At 42.3% G+C, this 24,589-nt stretch overlaps 1 protein-coding gene across 2 annotated transcripts; it reads left to right on the top strand.

The window, feature by feature from the left end:
- The first annotated feature begins 1,793 nt into the window (after positions 1 to 1,793).
- LOC130124999 (ankyrin repeat and SOCS box protein 2-like) lies at positions 1,794 to 24,117 on the top strand. Of its 2 annotated transcripts, none has more exons than XM_056294404.1 (9): positions 1,794 to 1,898; positions 10,734 to 11,093; positions 11,816 to 11,985; positions 12,087 to 12,242; positions 20,078 to 20,323; positions 20,465 to 20,636; positions 20,753 to 21,323; positions 21,693 to 21,846; positions 23,719 to 24,117. In XM_056294404.1, exons 1-9 carry the CDS (start codon positions 1,861 to 1,863, stop codon positions 23,862 to 23,864), a joined length of 2,013 nt encoding a protein of 670 aa, XP_056150379.1. In that variant the 5' UTR covers positions 1,794 to 1,860; the 3' UTR covers positions 23,865 to 24,117. The 2 variants fall into 2 exon arrangements, with proteins under 2 accessions (XP_056150379.1, XP_056150378.1); XM_056294403.1 differs by having other exon boundaries at positions 10,731 to 11,093.
- Positions 24,118 to 24,589: the final 472 nt, after the last annotated feature.

Genomic DNA, 24,589 nt, shown 5'->3' with positions numbered 1-24,589 from the left:
ACACACACCACACTACACACCATACAACAATTGCCCTAAATCTTAGACTGCCTTAAACATTATCATCAGTCACAATAAATACCCACAGCAGGCTGACATGAGGCAATTACGTTTTTATTTATTTAACCTTTATTTAACCAGGAGGATCCCGTTGAGATTACAAACCTGTTTTTCAAGGGAGACCTGGCCAAGATGAGCAGCACAGTTACAAAATCACACAGTTGCAAAATTACACATTTGAAAACACAAACAAAAGACAAAAAAAAATAGAAAAAAGTAAATTACAAGCAGATTATAAAAAACAAGCACATGTTGTGAAATCAGCTTCAAGTACTCTCAATTTGGATTTGAAACGGCTCAGTGAGATAAACTCTTAAGTTTTCTGTCATTCTGCAACATATTCCAGGTTAAAGGTGCAGAATGAACAAAAGCCTTTTCACCCAGTTCAGGTCGGGCATATGGAACAGAAAGCAACACATAGCCAAGACAACGAAAGGGGTAAGGGCCAGCACTCTCAGTGCAATCAAGTCACAGATGTAGGAAGGCAGCAGACCGAGGATTGCCTTATATATAAAAGTATACCAGTGACTGAGCCTTCGGGTGGCCAGAGCAGGCCATCTCACCCGAACATACAACTCACAGTGATGTGTCAATGATTTGCAATTAGTAATACATCTCAAAGAAGAATGGTAGGCAGTGTCTAACGTGTGGAGACATTGAGCAGAAGCATCCATATACAAAAGATCTCCATAATCCAACACAGGTAAAAAGGTAGCAGCAACAAGTCGCTTTTTCACATTTAAAGAAAAACAACTTATTTCGAAACTAAAAACCCAGTTTCAGCCTCAGCTTTTTCACAAGATTCTCCACATGTGGCTTGAAAGTGAGGGAGTCATCAATCAGGACACCCAGGTATTTGTACACATTGACCACCTCTATTTCAATTCCCTCTAAAGTGGTTACTGAAGGGATAATTTGTGATATCTTCCTCGAATTGGAAAACAGCATAAGCTTAGTCTTATCAGCATTTAGAACAAGTTTCAGCTGAAATAATGAGTGCTGGACAGCTACAAAGGCTTTCTGCAGGGATTCAATGGCCTGAACAAGAGTAGATCCACAGCAATAAATACCTGTATCATCAGCATAAAAATGCAAATTAGCGTCTGACACATGTAGACCCAAATCATTGATGTAAATAATGAATAAAAAGGGACCTAATACAGAGCCCTGCGGCACCCCCTTGTGGACAGTAACAAAATTAGAATACAGACCCTCATGTTTAGTGCACTGAGTTCTGTTACTAAGGTAATTTGAGAACCAAGCGACTGCTTGCTCGGGAAAATCCTGAAAGACGGAGTCTACATTTTAAAATACTGTGGTCAAATGCTTTTGACAAATCAATAAAAAGTGACGCACAATGTTGTTTCTTATCAAGTGCAACAGAAATGTCGTTAACCAACTTCATTGCAGCTGTGATGGTACTATGTTTTTTTCTAAAGCCTGATTGTTATGTGGTGTTGTACACCACATAAGTTGGTGTTGTACATGTTGTTCAACACGTATCAACCTGCCAACTGTGACAGATGATGCTGGATGCAGTAGTGGGGGTGGGATGGGGTGGCTGTCTGAGCAGAAGGAGCTCAGTAGTGCTGACATACATAGAACCACTGACAAAATCTGACTAAAATTAGACTCTGGTTTCATCCAAGCCGTCCTCAATCCAACAGCATTAGCTGAGCCAAGAGAGACTGGCCTTACATAAGAAGCAGGACTTCTTTCTGCAGCAGAAAAAGCAGAAATACAGAACACCAAGGAACTGAACGCCTCACACTAATCAAGACCGAGTCAGCCTGGAGTTCCATGCTGTTGTGGCCAGACTGGAGCAAACACAGGACCAGGTCAGTGTAATTAATAATAAAGCCAACCAAGTCCATCACGAGCCAGAATAGTCTTCTAACAATGGCAGAGGAAAGTGATAAATGCAGGAAAGATACTCAGAGTGATTCACGTTTCAAACCAATACAACCTTCTTCACCCATGTTCTGCTGAGCAACAGTTCAAACTTCTTTTAAAGTAGAAACGGTGGAATAAGTACACTAAATGTACTCGACTTGCCATGGACTCTTGGCCATGATACGATTACTGTGTAGCAAATGTACTTCTACTACTTCATATAGTGCTAATGTGTACTACTTCATATAGTGCAACTAGTACTACTGTGATTACATGTAGCTCTCCATGATGGTGGCTGGTAACGTTTGAATTTATCTGTTAATTTCTGAGTCTCTGGTAAGACGCTCCGTACAGAAGTGTCTGCTAAATGAGTAAATGTACATGTGGTGTAAATGGAAAATGATTTTTTTTAAACATTCCTTACAAACACAGCTCAAAACACAGCTGTTTTATTGTAAGCTTTGAAAACTACACTCTTTAAAGACACTATAAAGTTAAGAAATGGTTTCCGTCCAACAATTTCACGTCTAATTCATGACGGCAACAAAGACTGTCCACAAAGTGACAACTCCGCTCTCAGAGCTGGCAGATGAACTCTTGTTCTGTTTCATTCCTTCACAACCAAACTTCCTTTTTTTGGATGTGTGTGGATTTCCCCCCGATTGTATCCAGCCAATTACCCCACTCTTCTGAGCCGTCCCGGTCTCTGCTCCACCCCTCTGCCGAGCCGGGGAGGGCTGCAGACTACCACATGCCTCCTCCCATACATGTGGAGTCACCAGCCGCTTCTTTTCACCTGACAGTGAGGAGTTTCGCCAGGGGGACGTAGCGCGTGGGAGGATCACGCTATCCCCCCAGTTCCCCCTCCCCCCTGAACCGGCGCCCCAACCGACCAGAGGAGGCGCTAGTGCAGTGACCAGGACACATACCCACATCCGGCTTCCAACCCACAGACACGGCCAATCGTGTCTGTAGGGACGTCCAACCAAGCTGGAAGTAACACAGGGATTCGAACCAGCGATCCTCGTGTTGGTAGGCATATTTAATCCAGTGCATGGATGCTGACACTTGCCTTGTTCCACCAACATGAAGGAAGGGGGTACAGTTGTAGAGTTGGCATCCCAGCCCCAAACGCATGGGACAAAGAGACTTCAGTCTATCTCATGTCATCAGCTCCTTCTTTAGTGGCGTTTCCACGAGCAGCGTTGTTGTTGCTGCTCACCGCAACACTGCTAAGAAAGGCCACAGCCACACCGAGTCCGTCCTTATCGAGGGCCTTGCTTGGTTATAATGGGCAGTTTTTCTCATGTTGAAGGTAACGTGAAAGTTAAAGCTCTTCTCTTGCTCAATAGATTTAGAGGATAGGACAGCTGAAAATGAACAGAAGGGAAAAAGATGTCTGCCATGATCATTTGAGAAAAACAAAACTCGTGTCAAATATTCAGCAGATATGAAAAAGCTCCAGGCAGTTTTCCCTCGCATCTTAAGCAGCGTCACAACATTTTGTATTGCTCAAGGTGAGAAGATGAGAAATGCACGTGGCCTGTCTGAAAGTGGTTGATATGCTCAGTGCTAGTGTTTCATCTATTATCAGCCTCATCATTGGTGGTTTCCTGGTGTGGGAGTTCTGGGTGAGCCAACTAACACAATGAAGTCATTAATGGTGCCATGTTGCTTCTATTTCCTCTTTATGTCCCTGGCCAAATCTAATCCATATCAACAAAGTGTGTACTATTGTTCTCAGTCGTGTTGTATGGTGTCGCTTCATAGCATCCGAATCAGAAATACTTTATTAATCATGTCATAAATCTGAAGTGTTTAACACCTCCGGATTGTTCTGGGTAGTAGGTTTCTAAGTCATTCTTAAATCTAGACTTAAGACTAGAAAAGAGCTCTTGAAACATCAACACAGCTTCTGTCTGGGATGTCCTTCCTCAGGCAAGCAGGGTAAATGTCTGCCTTTAGTTTCATGACCTCTTTTTTCATATTTCTATGTCACAACTGAATGTTCTTCATATTTCCTCCTTCACTTTCCTCTGCTGTAGTACTAGTTTGTAGGTGAAGCCTGATGTCTACCAGACCTAGGGTCTGCAAACAAATGCCTGTGCCTTTTGGTGGTCTTAATTGTAAAGCTATATTCATTTTGGTCTTTGAAATGTGCAATATAATTCTAACCTGTCTTCTTTTTCCTCTTATCTATGGTCATCTATTGCCACTATTATTATTATTATCCAAACCGCTTATTCTGCTCTCAGGGTCGCGGGGATGCTGGAGCCTATCCCAGCAGTCACTGGGTGGCAGGCAGGGAGACACCCTGGACAGGCCGCCAGGCCATCACAGGGCCTATTATTATCATTATTATTGTTGTTATTATATATATATATATATATATATATATATATATATATATGTTACATATTATCTTTATTATTATTGTTGTTATTGTTATTATTATTATATTATATATTACATATTATATTAGAGATTATATATTATCATTATTATTATTATTATTATTATTACTGTTGTTTGTGAAATAGTTTGGGGATGAGAAGTTCACAAAATAGATTCCACAGGTCAGAGTAAACAAAGCCAAGGGTGGGGTGTGTCTTTAACACACTCCTATGAATATGTTGGTAAAATGTGGTGTCAAAGGGGGTCACAGGTGACACGATGTTGGACGTGCTTCCTCTCTGTTTAATACGGTGTGTCTGTCTTGATGGACTTGTGGTAACTGTAGCAGTCTAAAGACTTCTGGCTGACCTCCGTAGCTTTCAGGCAGATTGACAGAACAGGTCACATGACAGCCCTGCCAACCAGTCAGAAATCAGTATGGCGTGTCCTTTCAGACATCACAAGCGTCAAGTTCAGCTGATTGCTATAAATAATGTTTGGGTATTTTTATTCTGGGAAGTGATATTTAATTGAAAATAAAGGTGTTGGCAGTGTTCACACAGACAAGCAGGTCTGGAGCCACAGCAAAACAATTATACAAGATTTTCACCAGGACACCAGCTTCAGCTGGAGATTCAGGGTCTGGAGTAGTTCTCCTGAATACTTGTGTTTAAATGTGGTGTACTAGTGTGTTGTATGGCGACAGGCATGGGCCAAGTCTCCTCCTATAGCCCCCTCCTCACACACCATTGGCATGCATCATTCCACTAATCGTGCACAATATGTTTGTTTCTGTTATTGTGTAACTGTATTGTTCGTGATATGTGGAGTGTCTGCTGTTGTGCATGTAGTATGTATTGTGCTGCAGAGTTTAATGTACTCCAAAAACAAATTCCACCGGTCTTGGTCACGTGACTAATAAAACAATCTAATCTAATCTAATCTATCCATCTATCCATTATCCAAACCGCTTATCCTACTCTCAGGGTTGCGGGAATGCTGGAGCCTATCCCAGCAGTCACTGAGCGGCAGGCGGGGAGACACCCTGGCCTGTCCAGGGTGTCTCCCCGCCGACATACAGGGCCAACCTACACACACACACACACACACACACACACACACACACACACACACATTCATATCTAGGGGCAATTTAGTACGGCCGATTCACCTGACCTACATGACAGTGGGAGGAAACCAGAGCAACGGGCGGAAACTCATGCAGACACGGGGAGAACATGCAAACTCCACACAGATGATGACTCGGGACGACCCCCAAGGTTGGACTACCCCGGGGCTGGAATCTAGGACCTTCTTGTTGTGAGGCAACTGCGCTAACTACCGTACCACCATGCCGCCCTAATCTAAATTAATCTAATCTAATCTAATGAATATTGGGAGGGCATCCAGCGCTTTACCTGTGCCCCCATCCATAGGGTTAGTGGTGGTGTCAGGAAGGGCATCCCAAGTAACATTTTGCCAAATTAGTATGTGGTACAAGACCATACGGGATCGGTCCAGGCCCATGTTAACCACCACCTCCATTGGTGTTGTGCCCTGACAGGGTACCAATGGAAACTGTACTGTGCACTGTGGCGAGCCCTGAGAAACACGGAACAAGCCAAAAGAAGAAGAAGAAGACTAGTGTGTTGTATGGACGAATGCATGACAACACAGCATTTTTTGAGGCTTCTTTCCCAACATCTAGCAACACAGAGAATTTGTGTTGTCCACGCATTGAGACTCATATGATTAAGGTCAAAAGTTGCCAGAGGCTTTCATCAGCAAAGACAAAATACTTGTAGAGTTTAAAATGGGAGCCAGAGCTCTGGACAGCCATAGTCAGTGCCAAAAAGTAGTGTAACCGAGCATATTTCTGCCCACTGCGGGATTCGGTCCGGGGTTGGTTGTACTGCACCATGAGGTGACATTGCTAACCGCTCGACTAAAGGGGGCCAAGGCCCTGGTAATCGGCCAGTGAGTCTTTTTGTAGGTTACAGTAGTCACCCTCTCTTGGAGGCGTGCTCTCGCGCTTTGTTATCCCTGCGCGCCAAAGAGACTTCTGAGGATCTGTACGCTTCCAAACACTCCCGGATCCCGTCGCTGCCACCAATGTAACCGAGCATATTTCCGCCCGCTGCGGGATTCGATCCAAAGTTGTACTGCACCATGAGGCGACATCGCTAACTGCTCGACTGAAGGGGCCCAACCCCCTTTATTTAATGTGATGCTTACACTGGCTTGAACTTAGTGCAGGCAGCAACTGGCTGTTGCTGCCTGCACTAAGTTCAAGACCTCATCATTGGCTTTCTGGCCAGTTCCTTCAACTGCATATTAACAAGTACTCTCCTGTGTACCCTCCTCATTCTACCTCTGGCAGGCTACCATCCGTGCCCGCTCTAAAATCAGCTAGCCCCCAGGGCCAGTGGAAAGAATTCTCCATAACACAGGATGCAAGTCAAGTTGTGCTTTAATGACAGCAGTACCAAATAGGGGAGAAGTAATGATTAAAAAACAGGTACGAATAAAAGGTGTGGTACACTTAAGCAGAAAGATAAGCAGGCTATGGTAAATGTAGTACATGGACAGAACTGTGAAGGGACTTGCCATCAGTGCACATGGAAATAAATGTAATCCTCCACAAAGACAAACAGAAAAGTGCCATTTGTCCTTGTGATAGGGAATAGGTTAAGGTGATGAAGGGGAAGAGGTGTAGAAGGTGATGAGGAACAGATTTAGTTAATGGTGGGGAAAAGGTGCAGGTGGTTAGTGGACAAGCAAAGCTGAGCTCTGATTGGCTGTGGCAGAGAGAGGTGGAGACACAGGTAGAACTCCTGTGTTGCATCACAGCTACAAACATTTTTACTTCATTCAAGAAAGGCCTAAAAACCTTCCTCCTCCAGGCCTTAATCCTTAAACATTCACAATTCTTAAGTCATGTCCATCTACCTCAGGCTGTATGTAAGTAACCTGCTAACATCCATTTCAGCATCTCCGATATATTCTCTGCACCATTGCACTTTATCACCTCTTATTTAACCTGTATAAGTCAGCCCTTGTGTGTATATATATATATATATATATATATATATATATATACTAGAAGAACCCCGCTACAATGTAGCGGTTTGGTTCTCCACCCGTCTAAATCTCCCTCCTCTTCATCCTGCCAGCTAACCGCCTCCCCCCTGCCCCTAAACGCCCCCCCCCACTCCAACTCCCTCCCCCCAAATGCTCAGAATCATCTGAAATGCCGAGAAAAGTGGTTTTTAGCCGTTTTTAGAAAATGCATATTTTGTATAATTATGCATATTTATGCATAATTTTAATTTTCTGGGATTTTTCCCTTACTCTCTGGGACAATACCTACCACCTCCAAAAAGAATTAGGATCATAAATGCTTTAGTTTTCGGTCCCGCTATCTACACTAACTAACACACACACACACACACACACACACACACACACACACACACACACACACACACACACTAACACCACACACACACATTACGAAAATATATGAGTTGATATATACACTCACCGGCCACTTTATTAGGTACCGGGTTGGACCCCCTTTTGCCTTCAGAACTGCCTTAATCCTTCGGGGCGTAGATTCAACAAGGTACTGGAAACATTCCTCAGAGAGTTTGGTCCATATTGACATGATAGCATCACGCAGTTGCTGCAGATTTGTCAGCTGCACATCCATGATGCGAATCTCCCGGTCCACCACATCCCAAAGGTGCTCTATTGGATTGAGATCTGGTGACTGTGGAGGCCATTTGAGTACAGTGAACTCATTGTCATGTTCAAGAAACCAGTCTGAGATGATTCGAGCTTTATGACATGGCGCGTTATCCTGCTGGAAGTAGCCATCAGAAGATGGGAACACTGTGGTCATAAAGGGATGGACATGGTCAGCAACAATACTCAGGTAGGCTGTGGCGTTGACACGATGCTCAATTGGTACTAAGGGGCCCAAAGTGTGCCAAGAAAATATCCCCCACACCATTACACCACCACCACCAGCCTGAACCGTTGATACAAGGCAGGATGGATCCATGCTTTCATGTTGTTGACGCCAAATTCTGACCCTACCATCCGAATGTCGCAGCAGAAATCGAGACTCATCAGACCAGGCAACATTTTTCCAATCTTCTATTGTCCAATTTTGGTGAGCCTGTGCGAAGTGTAGCCTCAGTTTCCTGTTCTTAGCTGACAGGAGTGGCACCCGGTGTGGTCTTCTGCTGCTGTAGCCCATCTGCCTCAAGGTTCGACGTGTTGTGCGTTCAGAGATGCTCTTCTGCATACCTCGGTTGTAATGAGTGGTTATTTGAGTTACTGATGCCTTTCTATCAGCTCGAACCAGTCTGGCCATTCTCCTCTGACCTCTGGCATCAACAAGGCATTTTCGCCCACAGAACTGCCGCTCACTGGATATTTTCTCTTTTTCGGACCATTCTCTGTAAACCCTAGAGATGGTTGTGCGTGAAAATCCCAGTAGATCAGCAGTTTCTGAAATACTCAGACCAGCCCGTCTGGCACCAACAACCATGCCACGTTCAAAGTCACTTAAATCACCTTTCTTCCCCATTCTGATGCTCGGTTTGAACTGCAGCAGATCGTCTTGACCATGTCTACATGCCTAAGTGCATTGAGTTGCTGCCATGTGATTGGCTGATCAGAAATTTGCGTTAACGAGCAGCTGGACAGGTGTGCCTAATAAAGTGGCCGGTGAGTGTATATATATATAGCTATAAAGATTGTTGTGTAGTAGTGTTGTTATTTTATGTTAAGTACACCGAGAGAGCCACGAAACCAGAGTCAGGTTCCATGTAGTATGTGCAAACCTGCATGGCCAATTAACATAATTCTGATTCTGATTTGCAGCACCTTCCAGCTAATATGGACGACTTTTTTTGTTGCTAGTATTACTGGTGTCCGGTATTAAGTCAAATCAAGTCAAATTTTATTTGTGTAGCCCAATATCACACATTACAAATTTGCCTCAGGGGGGCTTTATAGCAACACAACATCCTGTCCTTAGACCCTCTTATCGGATAAGGAACAACTCCCTAAAAAAACCTTTAACAGGGAGAAAAAATAGCTAGAAAGTTCAAGGAGAGCAACAGAGGAGGATCTCTGTCCCAAGACAGACAAGGTGCATGGACGTTGTGTTTACACAATTTACACAATACAACATTGAAAGAGAATTAGCAGAATTATAATGGTCCTATAAAATGTATGAAGAATATGATGCGCAGGATGCCAAGCAGTGTCCAGACGTCACCGGAACAGCCCAGGACCCAACCACGTGACCAGCATCATCGTGTAAAAAAAACAAAAAAAACAACAAACTACTATTGTGCCCTTACTTAGACACCCTTATACTTGCACTTGACATGGTATAAACTCATAATTGTTATTGTCATTGTCTTTGCAATCGGCTCTGAGCCCTTTCTTGTTTGCAGTGGTGATGGGCAGGTTGACGGACAAGATCAGGCAGGAGTCTCCATGGACTGTGATGTTTGTGGATGACATTGTGCTCTGTAGTGAGAGTAGGGTGCAGGTGGAGGAGAGCCTGGAGAGGTGGAGGTATGCACTGGAGAGAAGAGGAATGAAGGTCAGTAGGAGCAAGACGGAATACCTATGCATGAATGAGATAGAAGACAGTGGAATAGTGAGGATGCAAGGAGTGGAGGTGACAAAGGCATATGAGTTTAAATACTTGGGGTCAACTGTCCAAAGTAACAGGGAGTGCAGAAGAGAGGTGAAGAAGAGAGTGCAGACAGGGTGGAGTGGGTGGAGAAGTGTGTCAGGAGTGATGTGTGACAGAAGGGTACCAGCAAGAGTTAAAGGGAAGATTTACAAGATGGTTGTGAGACCAGCTATGTTGTATGGTTTGGAGACAGTGGCACTGATGAAAAGACAGGAGGTGGAGCTGGAGGTGGCAGAGTTGAAGATGCTATGATTTTCACTGGGAGTGATGAAGAAGGACAGAATGATTATATTAGAGGGACCGCTCAGGTTGGACGGTTTGGAGACAAAGCAAGAGAGACAAGATTGAGATGGTTTGGACATGTGTGGAGGAGAGATGCTGGGTATACTGGGAGAAGGATGCTGAATATGGAGCTGCCAGGGAAGAGGAGAAGAGGAAGGCCAAAGAGGAGGTTTATGGATGTGGTGAGGGAGGACATGCAGGTGGCTGGTGTGACAGAGGAAGATAGAGGACAGGAAGAGATTGAAAAGGATGATCCGCCGTGGCGCCCCCTCACGGGAGCAGCCCAAAGTAGTAGTTGATTGTCTTTACAATAATAACTAATATTAACATCTTCAACCTCTTCTTGTATTATGAGATTGTTATGTTCTTGCCTTGTCAGTAGATTCGCAATGGCTACCACCAGAAGGAGGGGGCCTGGTCTGGAAGACCCCAGCATGGAATTGGACGACTACAGTCTCTACAGCCACCTGTCTGATGAGGAACTCGTACATCTCGCAATAGAGCAGAGCCTTGCTGATGCAGCTTGTCCAGCAGGCCCCACTGACATCACTCCCTCACCTTCACAGCCTGCTGCACAAACGCAGTCAAACCCGGCGCAAAGAGCAAGACGTGTCACATCATCCAGACATGTTTACAACTTTCCTTCCGCCAATGCACCTCGACCCGTACAGCCAGTCCCAAGCCCCACTCCATCGGCCCCACCCCCACAGCCCCCTCGATTTCTACACCTATCTGTGAAAGAGTAAGTGACCCTTATCTGCTCTTAAACTAAACTTGTTGGCTGCTTACAGCCAGCAAGTCTAGTGAGTCTGGACTTCATTCTGAGACCTTGCAGAGGAACAAAGCAACTCAATTTTCAACTTTATCAAACCTTGATCAACTTTCTTATTCCATTAGAGATCACGCGACAAGCAGATTCCAAAAGGTGCAACAGTGCAGAATAAACAGAGTAGATTTACATCCAAAGAATCAAAAATAATACAACAGCACAACTACAAGTCTAACAGAGCATGATGTGTTTTTGTAGTATATCATGATGTATTTGCTGTGTATTGACATCGCATTGTGTGTGTGTGTGTGTGTGTGTGTGTGTGTGTGTGTGTGTGTGTGTGTGTGTGTGTGTGTGTGTGTGTGTGTGTGTGTGTGTGTGTTAAACTACATAGTATAGTGTGCGTTTGCATGTATAATATATCAAATGAGTAATCACCTAAAACTTTGTCAGTGTAGCCTGTGTCTTAGTATTTTAACAATCAAGTATACACAACAGTGATTTGAATAAACAAGGTTCATTCAGAAGGTTCATTCTCAGCAGCTTTCTCCTTTTTCACCTCAAAGCCCTATGAAGGTGGGGGTGGGGTGGAGGTGGAGGGAGGGGGGTGTTTTGCTAACTCGCAGTTCTTCACTCTGTCAGCTGTCAGTTTGTTAATTGTGCGGTTTGCCGTAACGGTCTGTTTTCCTCTGTAGAGACTTCAGTCCTCTGGAGTTGCTGATCTTCAACGGAGACACAGAAGCTTTGAAGACTTTAGTCAGAAGGAAGTCCTGCAGCTTGACTGAGCCAAATGCTGACGGCTGGATCACAGTTCATGAGGCTGCACATTACGGCCAACTGCAGTGCCTAAGGATCTTAATTAGAAGTGGGAATTCATTGTCATCTGTGTGTCTATCTTTCACAGGCTAAGGATGATGGTTCCTGAAGCAGAATAGAGTGTAAACCCAATGTCTTCCCTTCCTGCAGCCCATCCGAATACCCTGAACACATGCACATTCATGGGCCAAACGGCTCTTTGGTTGGCTGCCGCCCAGGAACACGTGTCATGTGTGGAGTTCCTGCTAGAGCGAGGTGCAGATCCTAATATCCCCAACAAGGACAAAGAAACACCTCTCTTTAAAGGTAGCAAAGAACTTTTTTTTCCCAAATCAATATTGATTAATGTTGTCGAAATGTGGTAATCTGCCTCAAACTTAAACGCTGGAAATAAATCTCTGCCATGCCACTGTTGCTTCTACCAGAGCCTATCTGATTGGCCCTCTCCTAAAGAGGCACGAGTTCTCCTTATACGTCACTGTAGATGACATTCTGTCAGTATTTGAGTTCGTTGTAAAATAAAAACCACAAAAAACAATTATTTCGTTAATAGTGATATAATTTGTAATCCAGTCTGACCACTTTACCAGCCTCTCCTTCCCTGCAGATTGTTATTTATTGTCTTCTGTGCCCTGTCTCTGGCTTACAGATGAATTATAGACAGATAAATCTATAACTTTGATAAGTAAAAATAGTTGTAACCCTAACACTATGATAAGATTGTCCTCTACAAGCTCACTGTAGTCGTGTTCGGGTCTAGTTAAGTAGGGCACTTCTAAAAACCAAAATGATGAAAAATGCCAATCCTTTGAAGAATGAATGAATGAATGGGTGGATGAATGGATGAATGAATGAATGAATGGTGATTTATTTGGAACATGTAAATAAGCAGGATACAGATGATCCATTGCCAATAATCTGAAGTGATCAACAAATCCACACATCAAACTCAGTGAACACATCTTATACGTACATCAGATTATTTGTTACATGTTGGAAAAGCAGTAGGAGGAAGTACGATACACTTATTTTCCTAACCCTTGTCACCTACTCTTAAGTTAAATCAGCTACTATACATTACAAACTCAGTTCTCACTGTACTGAGTACTTCACTGTGCTGTATACTTCATATGCAATGCAAGTTGTGCTGCACAGAGGCTGTCCTCCACCAACCATAAAGCTATTGTATTCTACTCTCTTCTATTGTATTCTACTCTCCTCTATTGTATTCTACTCTCTTCTATTGTATTCTACTCTCCTCTATTGTATTCTGCTCTCTTCTATTGTATTCTACTCTCTTCTATTGTATTCTACTCTCCTCTATTCTAACTGAACAAACGAGACTGTCCTCCACCAAGCAGCTTATTACGACCTATAGTGAGGTTTTAAGCTACTTCCTCGCGGTCCTCCCTAACTACACCACGTTACTTTCCCTGTAACAATAAGCATCTCCTTCCATAGGCTGTCGTGAGAAGAAATATTAATAAAAGCAACGTTTAATGTCACCTAGAGGTTATAATGTCCACGCTAGCTGACTTTCTAACTTGTGGCTAACGTTAAGTTAGCTCTTACAACCTTATTCATAGTAAACATACTGCCAACAGCAAGCTTAGTTACGATACCAGACGGCGAAACAACACAAAACACACTGACCACATGTTCTCTTGTTCTCACATCGCTTTAAAAACCCACAATGCACAGAGGTGAGAAGTATCCATGGCATATCTCCTGCCTCCGGTAGGGGGTGCTAATTTAGGAACCGCTTCTGTGGGTCGTAATTAGGGGGCAAACGACCTATGTGATCATATGGGTTGGAGGACGTGTTGGCTGCACAATACAAACTCACCTACTGTGAACAATACGAGAAAAAAACACAGCAACACACAAACGAGAGAAAGAAAAAGAACAACACAGGAGAGAAAGGAAAAGAACAACACACGAGAAAGAAAAAGAACAACACAGGAGAGAAAGGAAAAGAACAACACATGAGAGAAAGGAAAAGAACAACACAGGAGAGAAAGGAAAAGAACAACACAGGAGAGAAAGGAAAAGAACAACACAGGAGAGAAAGGAAAAGAACAACACAGGAGAGAAAGGAAAAGAACAACACAGGAGAGAAAGAAAAAGAACAACACATGAGAGAAAGGAAAAGAACAACACAGGAGAGAAAGATAAAGAACAACACAGGAGAGAAAGATAAAGAACAACACAGGAGAGAACGATAAAGAACAACACAGGAGAGAAAGGAAAAGAACAACACAGGAGAGATCGATAAAGAACAACACAGGAGAGAAAGGAAAAGAACAACACAGGAGAGAAAGATAAAGAACAACACAGGAGAGAAAGGAAAAGAACAACACAGGAGAGAAAGGAAAAGAACAACACAGGAGAGAAAGGAAAAGAACAACACAGGAGAGAAAGATAAAGAACAACACAGGAGAGAAAGGAAAAGAACAACACAGGAGAGAAAGGAAAAGAACAACACAGGAGAGAAAGAAAAAGAACAACACCTGAGAGAAAGGAAAAGAACAACACAGGAGAGAAAGGAAAAGAACAACACAGGAGAGAAAGATAAAGAACAACACAGGAGAGAAAGGAAAAGAACAACACAGGAGAGAAAGATAAAGAACAACACAGGAGAGAACGATAAAGAACAACACAGGAGAGAAAGGAAAAGAACAACACAGGAGAGATCGATAAAGAACAACACAGGAGAGAAAGGAAAAGAACAACACAGGAGAGAAAGGAAAAGAACAACACAGGAGAGAAAGAAAAAGAACACACGAGAGAAAGATAAAGAACAACACAGGAGAGAAAGGAAAAGAACAACACACGAGAAAGAAAAAGAACAACACAGGAGAGAAAGGAAAAGAACAACACATGAGAGAAAGGAAAAGAACAACACAGGAGAGAAAGGAAAAGAACAACACAGGAGAGAAAGATAAAGAACAACACAGGAGAGAAAGGAAAAGAACAACACAGGAGAGAAAGGAAAAGAACAACACAGGAGAGAAAGGAAAAGAACAACACAGGAGAGAAAGGAAAAGAACAACACAGGAGAGAAAGGAAAAGAACAACACAGGAGAGAAAGGAAAAGAATAACACAGGAGAGAAAGGAAAAGAACAACACAGGAGAGAAAGATAAAGAACAACACAGGAGAGAAAGATAAAGAACAACACAGGAGAGAAAGGAAAAGAATAACACAGGAGAGAAAGGAAAAGAACAACACAGGAGAGAAAGGAAAAGAACAACACAGGAGAGAAAGGAAAAGAACAACACAGGAGAGAAAGGAAAAGAACAACACAGGAGAGAAAGGAAAAGAACAACACAGGAGAGAAAGGAAAAGAACAACACAGGAGAGAAAGGAAAAGAACAACACAGGAGAGAAAGGAAAAGAACAACACAGGAGAGAAAGGAAAAGAACAACACAGGAGAGAAAGATAAAGAACAACACAGGAGAGAAAGATAAAGAACAACACAGGAGAGAAAGATAAAGAACAACACAGGAGAGAACGATAAAGAAGAACACAGGAGAGAAAGGAAAAGAACAACACAGGAGAGATCGATAAAGAACAACACAGGAGAGAGGAAAAGAACAACACAGGAGAGAAAGGAAAAGAACAACACAGGAGAGAAAGGAAAAGAACAACACGAGAGAAAGATAAAGAACAACACAGGAGAGAAAGATAAAGAACAACACAGGAGAGAAAGAAAAAGAACAACACAGGAGAGAAAGATAAAGAACAACACACGAGAGAAAGGAAAAGAACAACACACGAGAGAAAGATAAAGAACAACACAGGAGAGAAAGGAAAAGAACAACACAGGAGAGAAAGGAAAAGAACAACACAGGAGAGAAAGGAAAAGAACAACACAGGAGAGAAAGGAAAAGAACAACACAGGAGAGAAAGAAAAAGAACACACGAGAGAAAGATAAAGAACAACACAGGAGAGAAAGATAAAGAACAACACAGGAGAGAAAGATAAAGAACAACACAGGAGAGAAAGGAAAAGAACAACACAGGAGAGAAAGAAAAAGAACAACACAGGAGAGAAAGGAAAAGAACAACACAGGAGAGAAAGAAAAAGAACAACACAGGAGAGAGGAAAAGAACAACACAGGAGAGAAAGGAAAAGAATAACACAGGAGAGAAAGGAAAAGAACAACACAGGAGAGAAAGGAAAAGAACAACACAGGAGAGAAAGAAAAAGAACAACACACGAGAGAAAGATAAAGAACAACACAGGAGAGAAAGATAAAGAACAACACAGGAGAGAACGATAAAGAACAACACAGGAGAGATCGATAAAGAACAACACAGGAGAGAAAGGAAAAGAACAACACAGGAGAGAAAGGAAAAGAACAACACGAGAGAAAGGAAAAGAACAACACAGGAGAGAAAGGAAAAGAACAACACAGGAGAGAAAGGAAAAGAACAACACAGGAGAGAAAGGAAAAGAACAACACAGGAGAGAAAGAAAAAGAACAACACAGGAGAGAAAGGAAAAGAACAACACAGGAGAGAAAGAAAAAGAACAACACAGGAGAGAAAGATAAAGAACAACACAGGAGAGAAAGGAAAAGAACAACACAGGAGAGAAAGAAAAAGAACAACACACGAGAGAAAGATAAAGAACAACACAGGAGAGAAAGGAAAAGAACAACACACGAGAAAGAGAAAGAACAACACAGGAGAGAAAGATAAAGAACAACACACGAGAAAGAAAAAGAACAACACATGTGAGAAAGGAAAAGAACAACACGAGAGAAAGGAAAAGAACAACAAAGGAGAGAAAGAAAAAGAACAACACACGAGAGAAAGATAAAGAACAACACAGGAGAGAAAGGAAAAGAACAACACAGGAGAGAAAGAAAAAGAACAACACAGGAGAGAAAGATAAAGAACAACACAGGAGAGAAAGATAAAGAACAACACAGGAGAGAAAGGAAGAGAACAACACAGGAGAGAAAGAAAAAGAACAACACAGGAGAGAAAGATAAAGAACAACACAGGAGAGAAAGATAAAGAACAACACAGGAGAGAAAGGAAAAGAACAACACAGGAGAGAAAGGAAAAGAACAACACAGGAGAGAAAGGAAAAGAACAACACAGGAGAGAAAGGAAAAGAACAACACAGGAGAGAAAGGAAAAGAACAACACAGGAGAGAAAGAAAAAGAACAACACAGGAGAGAAAGGAAAAGAACAACACAGGAGAGATCGATAAAGAACAACACAGGAGAGAGGAAAAGAACAACACAGGAGAGAAAGGAAAAGAACAACACGAGAGAAAGATAAAGAACAACACAGGAGAGAAAGATAAAGAACAACACACGAGAAAGAAAAAGAACACACGAGAGAAAGATAAAGAACAACACACGAGAGAAAGATAAAGAACAACACAGGAGAGAAAGATAAAGAACAACACAGGAGAGAAAGGAAAAGAACAACACAGGAGAGAAAGGAAAAGAACAACACAGGAGAGAAAGGAAAAGAATAACACAGGAGAGAAAGGAAAAGAACAACACAGGAGAGAAAGGAAAAGAACAACACAGGAGAGAAAGAAAAAGAACAACACATGAGAGAAAGGAAAAGAACAACACACGAGAGAAAGATAAAGAACAACACAGGAGAGAAAGAAAAAAGAACAACACAGGAGAGAACGATAAAGAACAACACAGGAGAGATCGATAAAGAACAACACAGGAGAGAAAGGAAAAGAACAACACAGGAGAGAAAGGAAAAGAACAACACGAGAGAAAGGAAAAGAACCACACAGGAGAGAAAGGAAAAGAACAACACAGGAGAGAAAGGAAAAGAACAACACAGGAGAGAAAGGAAAAGAACAACACAGGAGAGAAAGAAAAAGAACAACACGAGAGAAAGGAAAAGAACAACACAGGAGAGAAAGAAAAAGAACAACACAGGAGAGAAAGATAAAGAACAGCACAGGAGAGAAAGGAAAAGAACAACACAGGAGAGAAAGAAAAAGAACAACACACGAGAGAAAGATAAAGAACAACACAGGAGAGAAAGGAAAAGAACAACACACGAGAAAGAAAAAGGACAACACAGGAGAGAAAGATAAAGAACAACACACGAGAAAGAAAAAGAACAACACATGTGAGAAAGGAAAAGAACAACACGAGAGAAAGGAAAAGAACAACACAGGAGAGAAAGAAAAAGAACAACACACGAGAGAAAGATAAAGAACAACACAGGAGAGAAAGGAAAAGAACAACACAGGAGAGAAAGATAAAGACCAACACAGGAGAGAAAGATAAAGAACAACACAGGAGAGAAAGGAAGAGAACAACACAGGAGAGAAAGAAAAAGAACAACACAGGACAGAAAGATAAAGAACAACACAGGAGAGAAAGATAAAGAACAACACAGGAGAGAAAGGAAAAGAACAACACAGGAGAGAAAGGAAAAGAACAACACAGGAGAGAAAGGAAAAGAACAACACAGGAGAGAAAGGAAAAGAACAACACGAGAGAAAGGAAAAGAACAACACAGGAGAGAAAGAAAAAGAACAACACGAGAGAAAGGAAAAGAACAACACAGGAGAGAAAGAAAAAGAACAACACACGAGAGAAAGATAAAGAACAACACAGGAGAGAAAGGAAAAGAACAACACACGAGAAAGAAAAAGAACAACACAGGAGAGAAAGGAAAAGAACAACACATGAGAGAAAGGAAAAGAACAACACAGGAGAGAAAGGAAAAGAACAACACAGGAGAGAAAGATAAAGAACAACACAGGAGAGAAAGATAAAGAACAACACAGGAGAGAAAGGAAAAGAACAACACAGGAGAGAAAGGAAAAGAACAACACAGGAGAGAAAGGAAAAGAACAACACAGGAGAGAAAGGAAAAGAACAACACAGGAGAGAAAGATAAAGAACAACACAGGAGAGAAAGATAAAGAACAACACAGGAGAGAAAGATAAAGAACAACACAGGAGAGAAAGATAAAGAACAACACAGGAGAGAAAGGAAAAGAACAACACAGGAGAGATCGATAAAGAACAACACAGGAGAGAAAGGAAAAGAACAACACAGGAGAGAAAGGAAAAGAACAACACAGGAGAGAAAGGAAAAGAACAACACAGGAGAGAAAGAAAAAGAACAACACAGGAGAGAAAGGAAAAGAACAACACAGGAAAGAAAGGAAAAGAACAACACAGGAGAGAAAGGAAAAGAACAACACAGGAGAGAAAGGAAAAGAACAACACAAGAGAGAAAGATAAAGAACAACACAGGAGAGAAAGGAAAAGAACAACACAGGAGAGAAAGGAAAAGAACAACACAGGAGAGAAAGGAAAAGAACAACACAGGAGAGAAAGATAAAGAACAACACAGGAGAGAAAGGAAAAGAACAACACAGGAGAGAAAGGAAAAGAACAACACAGGAGAGAAAGGAAAAGAACAACACACGAGAGAAAGATAAAGAACAACACAGGAGAGAAAGGAAAAGAACAACACAGGAGAGAAAGGAAAAGAACAACACAGGAGAGAAAGATAAAGAACAACACAGGAGAGAAAGGAAAAGAACAACACAGGAGAGAAAGGAAAAGAACAACACAGGAGAGAAAGGAAAAGAACAACACACGAGAGAAAGATAAAGAACAACACAGGAGAGAAAGGAAAAGAACAACACAGGAGAGAAAGGAAAAGAACAACACAGGAGAGAAAGGAAAAGAACAACACATGAGAGAAAGGAAAAGAACAACACAGGAGAGAAAGGAAAAGAACAACACAGGAGAGAAAGAAAAAGAACGACACATGAGAGAAAGGAAAAGAACAACACGCTAATGTCATGTAGCAAGAATAAACAGATCTCGGTGCAATTACAAGCCGATATGCACTCAGTGTCATAGAAAGAAAAATGAAAGAAATGTTTAGCAAGAAATGTTTAGCAAGAAATAAAACATACAGTTAGCACAACTCTTCTTCACCCCTACATCCCCTGAGAATCAGATCTTCGTACTTCTTCTCGAGTCATGCTGAATAGAGGGATATGATTGTTTGAAGATGGATCAGCAATATATCAAATTAAAAAGCAACAGAATTCATGGAAAAGTGGAATTCCCACTCAGTTGTCAAAGACTGAAGTTCGTCCTTGGTTGGGTTTCAGCTTGCGAAAAACCAAATGAGCAGATTGTGGAGCTGCTGTTGAAGTTTGGAGGCTCCGCCAACACCAGCTGCAGTCAGGGAGTGACCGCGCTTCATGAAGCCGCCAGAAATGGGCGTGTGAAGATTTGCAAGATGTTGGTAGAATGTGGAGCCAGCATTGGTGCCACTAATGTGTATGGCATACAACCTTTCTTCACTGCAGCACAGAATGGGAATGTGGACATTTCAAAGTTTCTCATTAAAAAAGGTCAGTTCTGCACAGGTTCAAAATGTTGATATTTGAGTTTCTCATAGATACAAAGTCTGAAATCAATTGCGCTTCAACCTGTTGATAGAAAGATTATACAGCTTTCTTTCATTTCAAAACCTATCTCTTTACATTTCTTAGGTGCAGATATAAATGGGCAAGCAGGGGACGGAGCCACGCCTCTTTTTGAGGCCAGTAAGAATGGTCATGTGACCCTAGTGGAGCTGCTCCTCTCTCACAAAGCTGATGCCAACCGGCCCACCAACTCCGGCCTTCTTCCTCTTCATGTTGCAGTTCAGAGGAATCACACACGGTGGGATTTCCTTTCTTTCAACCCACAAGCTGACCTAGTACATTTAACTAAACAGCCTTTCCGTATTTTATTGTTTCCTTCAGAAATACAATGATTACATCTGCTTTTTTCTCTAGTATTGTGACTATACTGTTACCGGTGACCAGCAAGGCCAGAGTCAGACACAGTGGTATAAGTCCACTGCACATCGCTGCAGACAGAAACAGGGACGACATCATGGAGCTGCTAATTGAGTCGGGGTTTGACGTCAACGCAAACCTATCGGACGAGCGCTCTCAGATGTATGAGGACAGGCGAAGGACAGTACTTTACTTCTCTGTATGTAACAGAAACCTGGAGGCTGCTGAGATGCTTTTGGAGGCAGGAGCTAACCCCAACGTGGACTGCTTCAACCCTCTACTGGTGGCAGTGAGACAAGGATGTATTGAAATGGCCATGTTACTGCTGAGGTATGGAGCCAATGTCAATGCAGAGATTTCCACGCACCCATCCTCTTTCCCATCAGCGGTCCTGCTCGGTATGGACAACCTCCCCATGCTCAAACTTCTTCTGGATCAGGGCTGTAACGCCTTGGCCTGTTTTGATTGTTTCTATGGTAACAGACCACACCCAGTCATCAACTCCCCCCGACGTCGCAGTGAAGAACTCCGTTACAGCACAGATGCCCCCTACCAGCGCTATATTCAGGTGTGTCCACTAATATGCAGCTGACAATTCAGGGATTTACTTTCACATTCATCAGAATGTATTGGTCCCTTCATAAAGGACACATAGGCACGATGTACATCCAGCCAGCTCTCTTGCTACTGTCCACACTGAATTGATACCGGGATGAAGCCTGGCCGAGAACTGAAAGCTCGAGTTTTAAGCTTCTCTATGATCAGAAGGAAGAGTCAACCTCTATTGTCATCAGATGTCTCCCAAAACCTTTCTTAACAGTATTTACCCCTCACAATCTGTGGTGGTAGTTAGTGCTGTTTTCTCAAGCCTGTAGGAGCCACAGCCTGTTCCTAAATCCTTGATCCGGGTCTCACAGCATGTTCTATCCCCTTTCAGTTCTGTGAGGCTATCTCCAACCCATCCATCAACCGCTGGGCTGGTCCCATCATCTCGCTGCTCCTAAATTACGTGGGCCACATCCGGCTCTGTTCAAAGCTGGTGGATCACCTTGATAGCTATGATGGCTGGATGTCAATCAAACAGAAGGCAAGTAAGTCCAAAAGAAAGCGCTGTAGCTTTTTCTCTGTAATGTGACATCAGTACACATTCTTGTTTCCCAACCACCCTCATTTATATCATTAGTTTACATACACGCTGAAATGAAAAACGTCTTTTTCATCCTGTGTCTTCATTGGTTTGCAGCCGCAATTTACACCACACATCCATTTCATCATTTACCCTGGCCTTAAGTAGCTCTAGCTCTACTCTCCCTGAAACCCCCTGTTTGGGTCACGTTTGCTGGATTTGATCCTTTTCCACGAAGCAGGGATTTTGATCAGTTTTCTATGTCACACCCTAATGTTCTGTTTTGAGTTGCTATTTGGTTAGTCTTCAAACCATATTATCAGTTGTTTGATCAAATCAAATCAAATCAATTTTATTTGTATAGCCCAATATCACAAGTTATAAATTTGCCTCAGTGGGCTTAACAGCAACACAACATCCTGTCCTTAGACCCTCTCATCGGCTAAGGAACAACTCCCTAAAAAACCCCTTTAACAGGGAGAAAAATAGGAAAAACCTCAGGGGGAGCAACAGAGGAGGCTCTCTCTCCCAAGATGGACAGCGTGCAATGGATGTTGTGTTCACGCAATTTACACAATACAACATTGAAAGAGGATAACAGAATTATAATGGACATAAAATTTATGAAGAACATGATGCACAGGATGCCAAGCAGTGTCCACATGCCAACAGAGCAGTCCAGGACCCAAGCTATGTGAGGAGTGGAAGGGCAGGCAGCATCCAAATGGCGGCCACCATCACCACGGAGACCTGGGAGGAGAACCGACTGCACATGCACGCAAGAGAGACTCACATGACACCATTCAAACACAGAGAAAGAGAAAGGAGAAGACATCATTCAGAGAGAGAGAAAAGACATGTTAGAGAAGAGAACAGTTTGCAATAGTCATTAGTCATAATCAATTAAGTCATCAATTAGTCATAATCTATACTCTGTAATCTATACTCAGTAATCTCGTCGGCAGAAGAGTGGTTGGTAAATTAATTGAGACAGAAAACCAACCCGCCATCCAGTACAGGTTGTGAAGCACTCAACTTAAAGGCAACTAGTTGTAAGCTAAGGCAAAAAGATGAGTTTTAAGTTTGGATTTGAAGACTCAACAGACTCTGATGGACTGATGGCAGCAGGCAGGTTATTCTACACAACAATGGAGGCCGATAGGAAAAGGCCCTGCTGCCACCAGCTGACTTCTTTTTAACTTTGGGTACACACAGGAGCCCTGTATTTTGAGAACGAAGAGCTCGAGATGGCATGTAAGGTTTAAGGAGATCAGACAGGTAGGATGGAGCAAGCCCATTTAGGATTTTATAAGTCAGCAGAAGCACCTTGTATTCTGATCTAACATGGATAGGAAGCCAATGAAGGGAGGCAAGAATTGGTGTAATATGGTCAAATTTCCTAGTTTTAGTTAGGATTCTAGCAGCAGCATTCTGAACCATCTGAAGACTTTTAGTACTAGAATGTGGCAGACCTGAGAACAGAACATTACAGTAATCAAGTCTGGATGAAACAAATGCATGTATTAGAGTCTCTGCGTCAGACATGGAGAGAAAAGACCGAATTTTAGCTGTGTTACGTAAGTGAAAAAAGGCAGTCTTGGTGATTCTTTAATGTGCTTATCAAGGGAAAGGCTGGGATCAAACGTAACACGGAGATTTTTGGCTGCAACACTTTGTGAAACCACAGAGTTGTCGATTGTTATTGTTACTTGATCAAATTGGTGTCTGTGTCTAGCAGGGCCAATGACCAGCATCTCGGTTTTATCTTAATTTAAAAGCAGAAAGTTACACTGACTCTCGTTTTTACCACTAAACCACTTCATTGGTTCTGTCCTAGTTCCACCACATCCCCTCATGCAGCTGTGTCGGCTGAGGATCAGACAGCTGGTCGGACTCCACAGACTGAAACTCATCCACATACTTCCTCTGCCGGCAAGGCTCATCCGGTTCCTCTGCTATGATGTTGACTGTTCACTCCACTGAAGGGTTTATAGAACACTTTGCTGCCTGTCTGCAAAGGGGACTAAAAGACATTCAGAACTATGAGTTCTGCCTGCCAGAGAGCTGAGACCGAGAGGCACTATCTGTGATTTGTTGAGATTTGTTTCTTGGGGATAAACAGTAAAAACATTGGCAGACTTTTGATTTTTACTCCATTACATTTAAAAGCAAATGTATATATTTTTAGAGCATTGCCTTTCTAACAGTTGCTTTAATAATAAAAAAAAACTCTCAGAATTTAAGACCAGTTTATCATTTGTGGATTTATGATTGTCAGATCGTCACCACAATGTCACCAACATTCAGTCACTGCCTCAATTTGATTCTGCATGCCGTCATTAAAAAGTAGAAACACTCGAGCCCATAACAGACCACCAGCGTTTAGTCATTTACTCTATAAAGACATGAAAAACCAGCAGTTAAAAGTGCTTTTTGTACATTTGTGGATTTACCAGCAGTCCAGTTACAAGATGGAAGATGTGCAGATCAGGAATTTATACTCAATGTACCATCATGCTGTGTTTCTTTGCGCCTGGTGCCCAAGAATCAACCTTTTTAAATTAATTTTTGTCCATTAAAAGAGTGTTCAGATGAATGCATTTAAATTAACAGCAGAATTTCCATCCAATGTAAACAAGTCTCTCCCTTCCTTTGGCTGCTCCCGCTAGGGGTCGCCACAGCGGATCATCCGTTTCCATCTCTTCCTG

Source organism: Lampris incognitus, chromosome 15 (genome assembly GCF_029633865.1).
Source record: "Lampris incognitus isolate fLamInc1 chromosome 15, fLamInc1.hap2, whole genome shotgun sequence".
NCBI classification, from domain to species: Eukaryota; Metazoa; Chordata; class Actinopteri; order Lampriformes; family Lampridae; genus Lampris; species Lampris incognitus.
The sequence above is the reverse complement of the archived record's forward strand: the minus strand, read 5'-3'. Positions and strand labels throughout refer to the sequence as shown.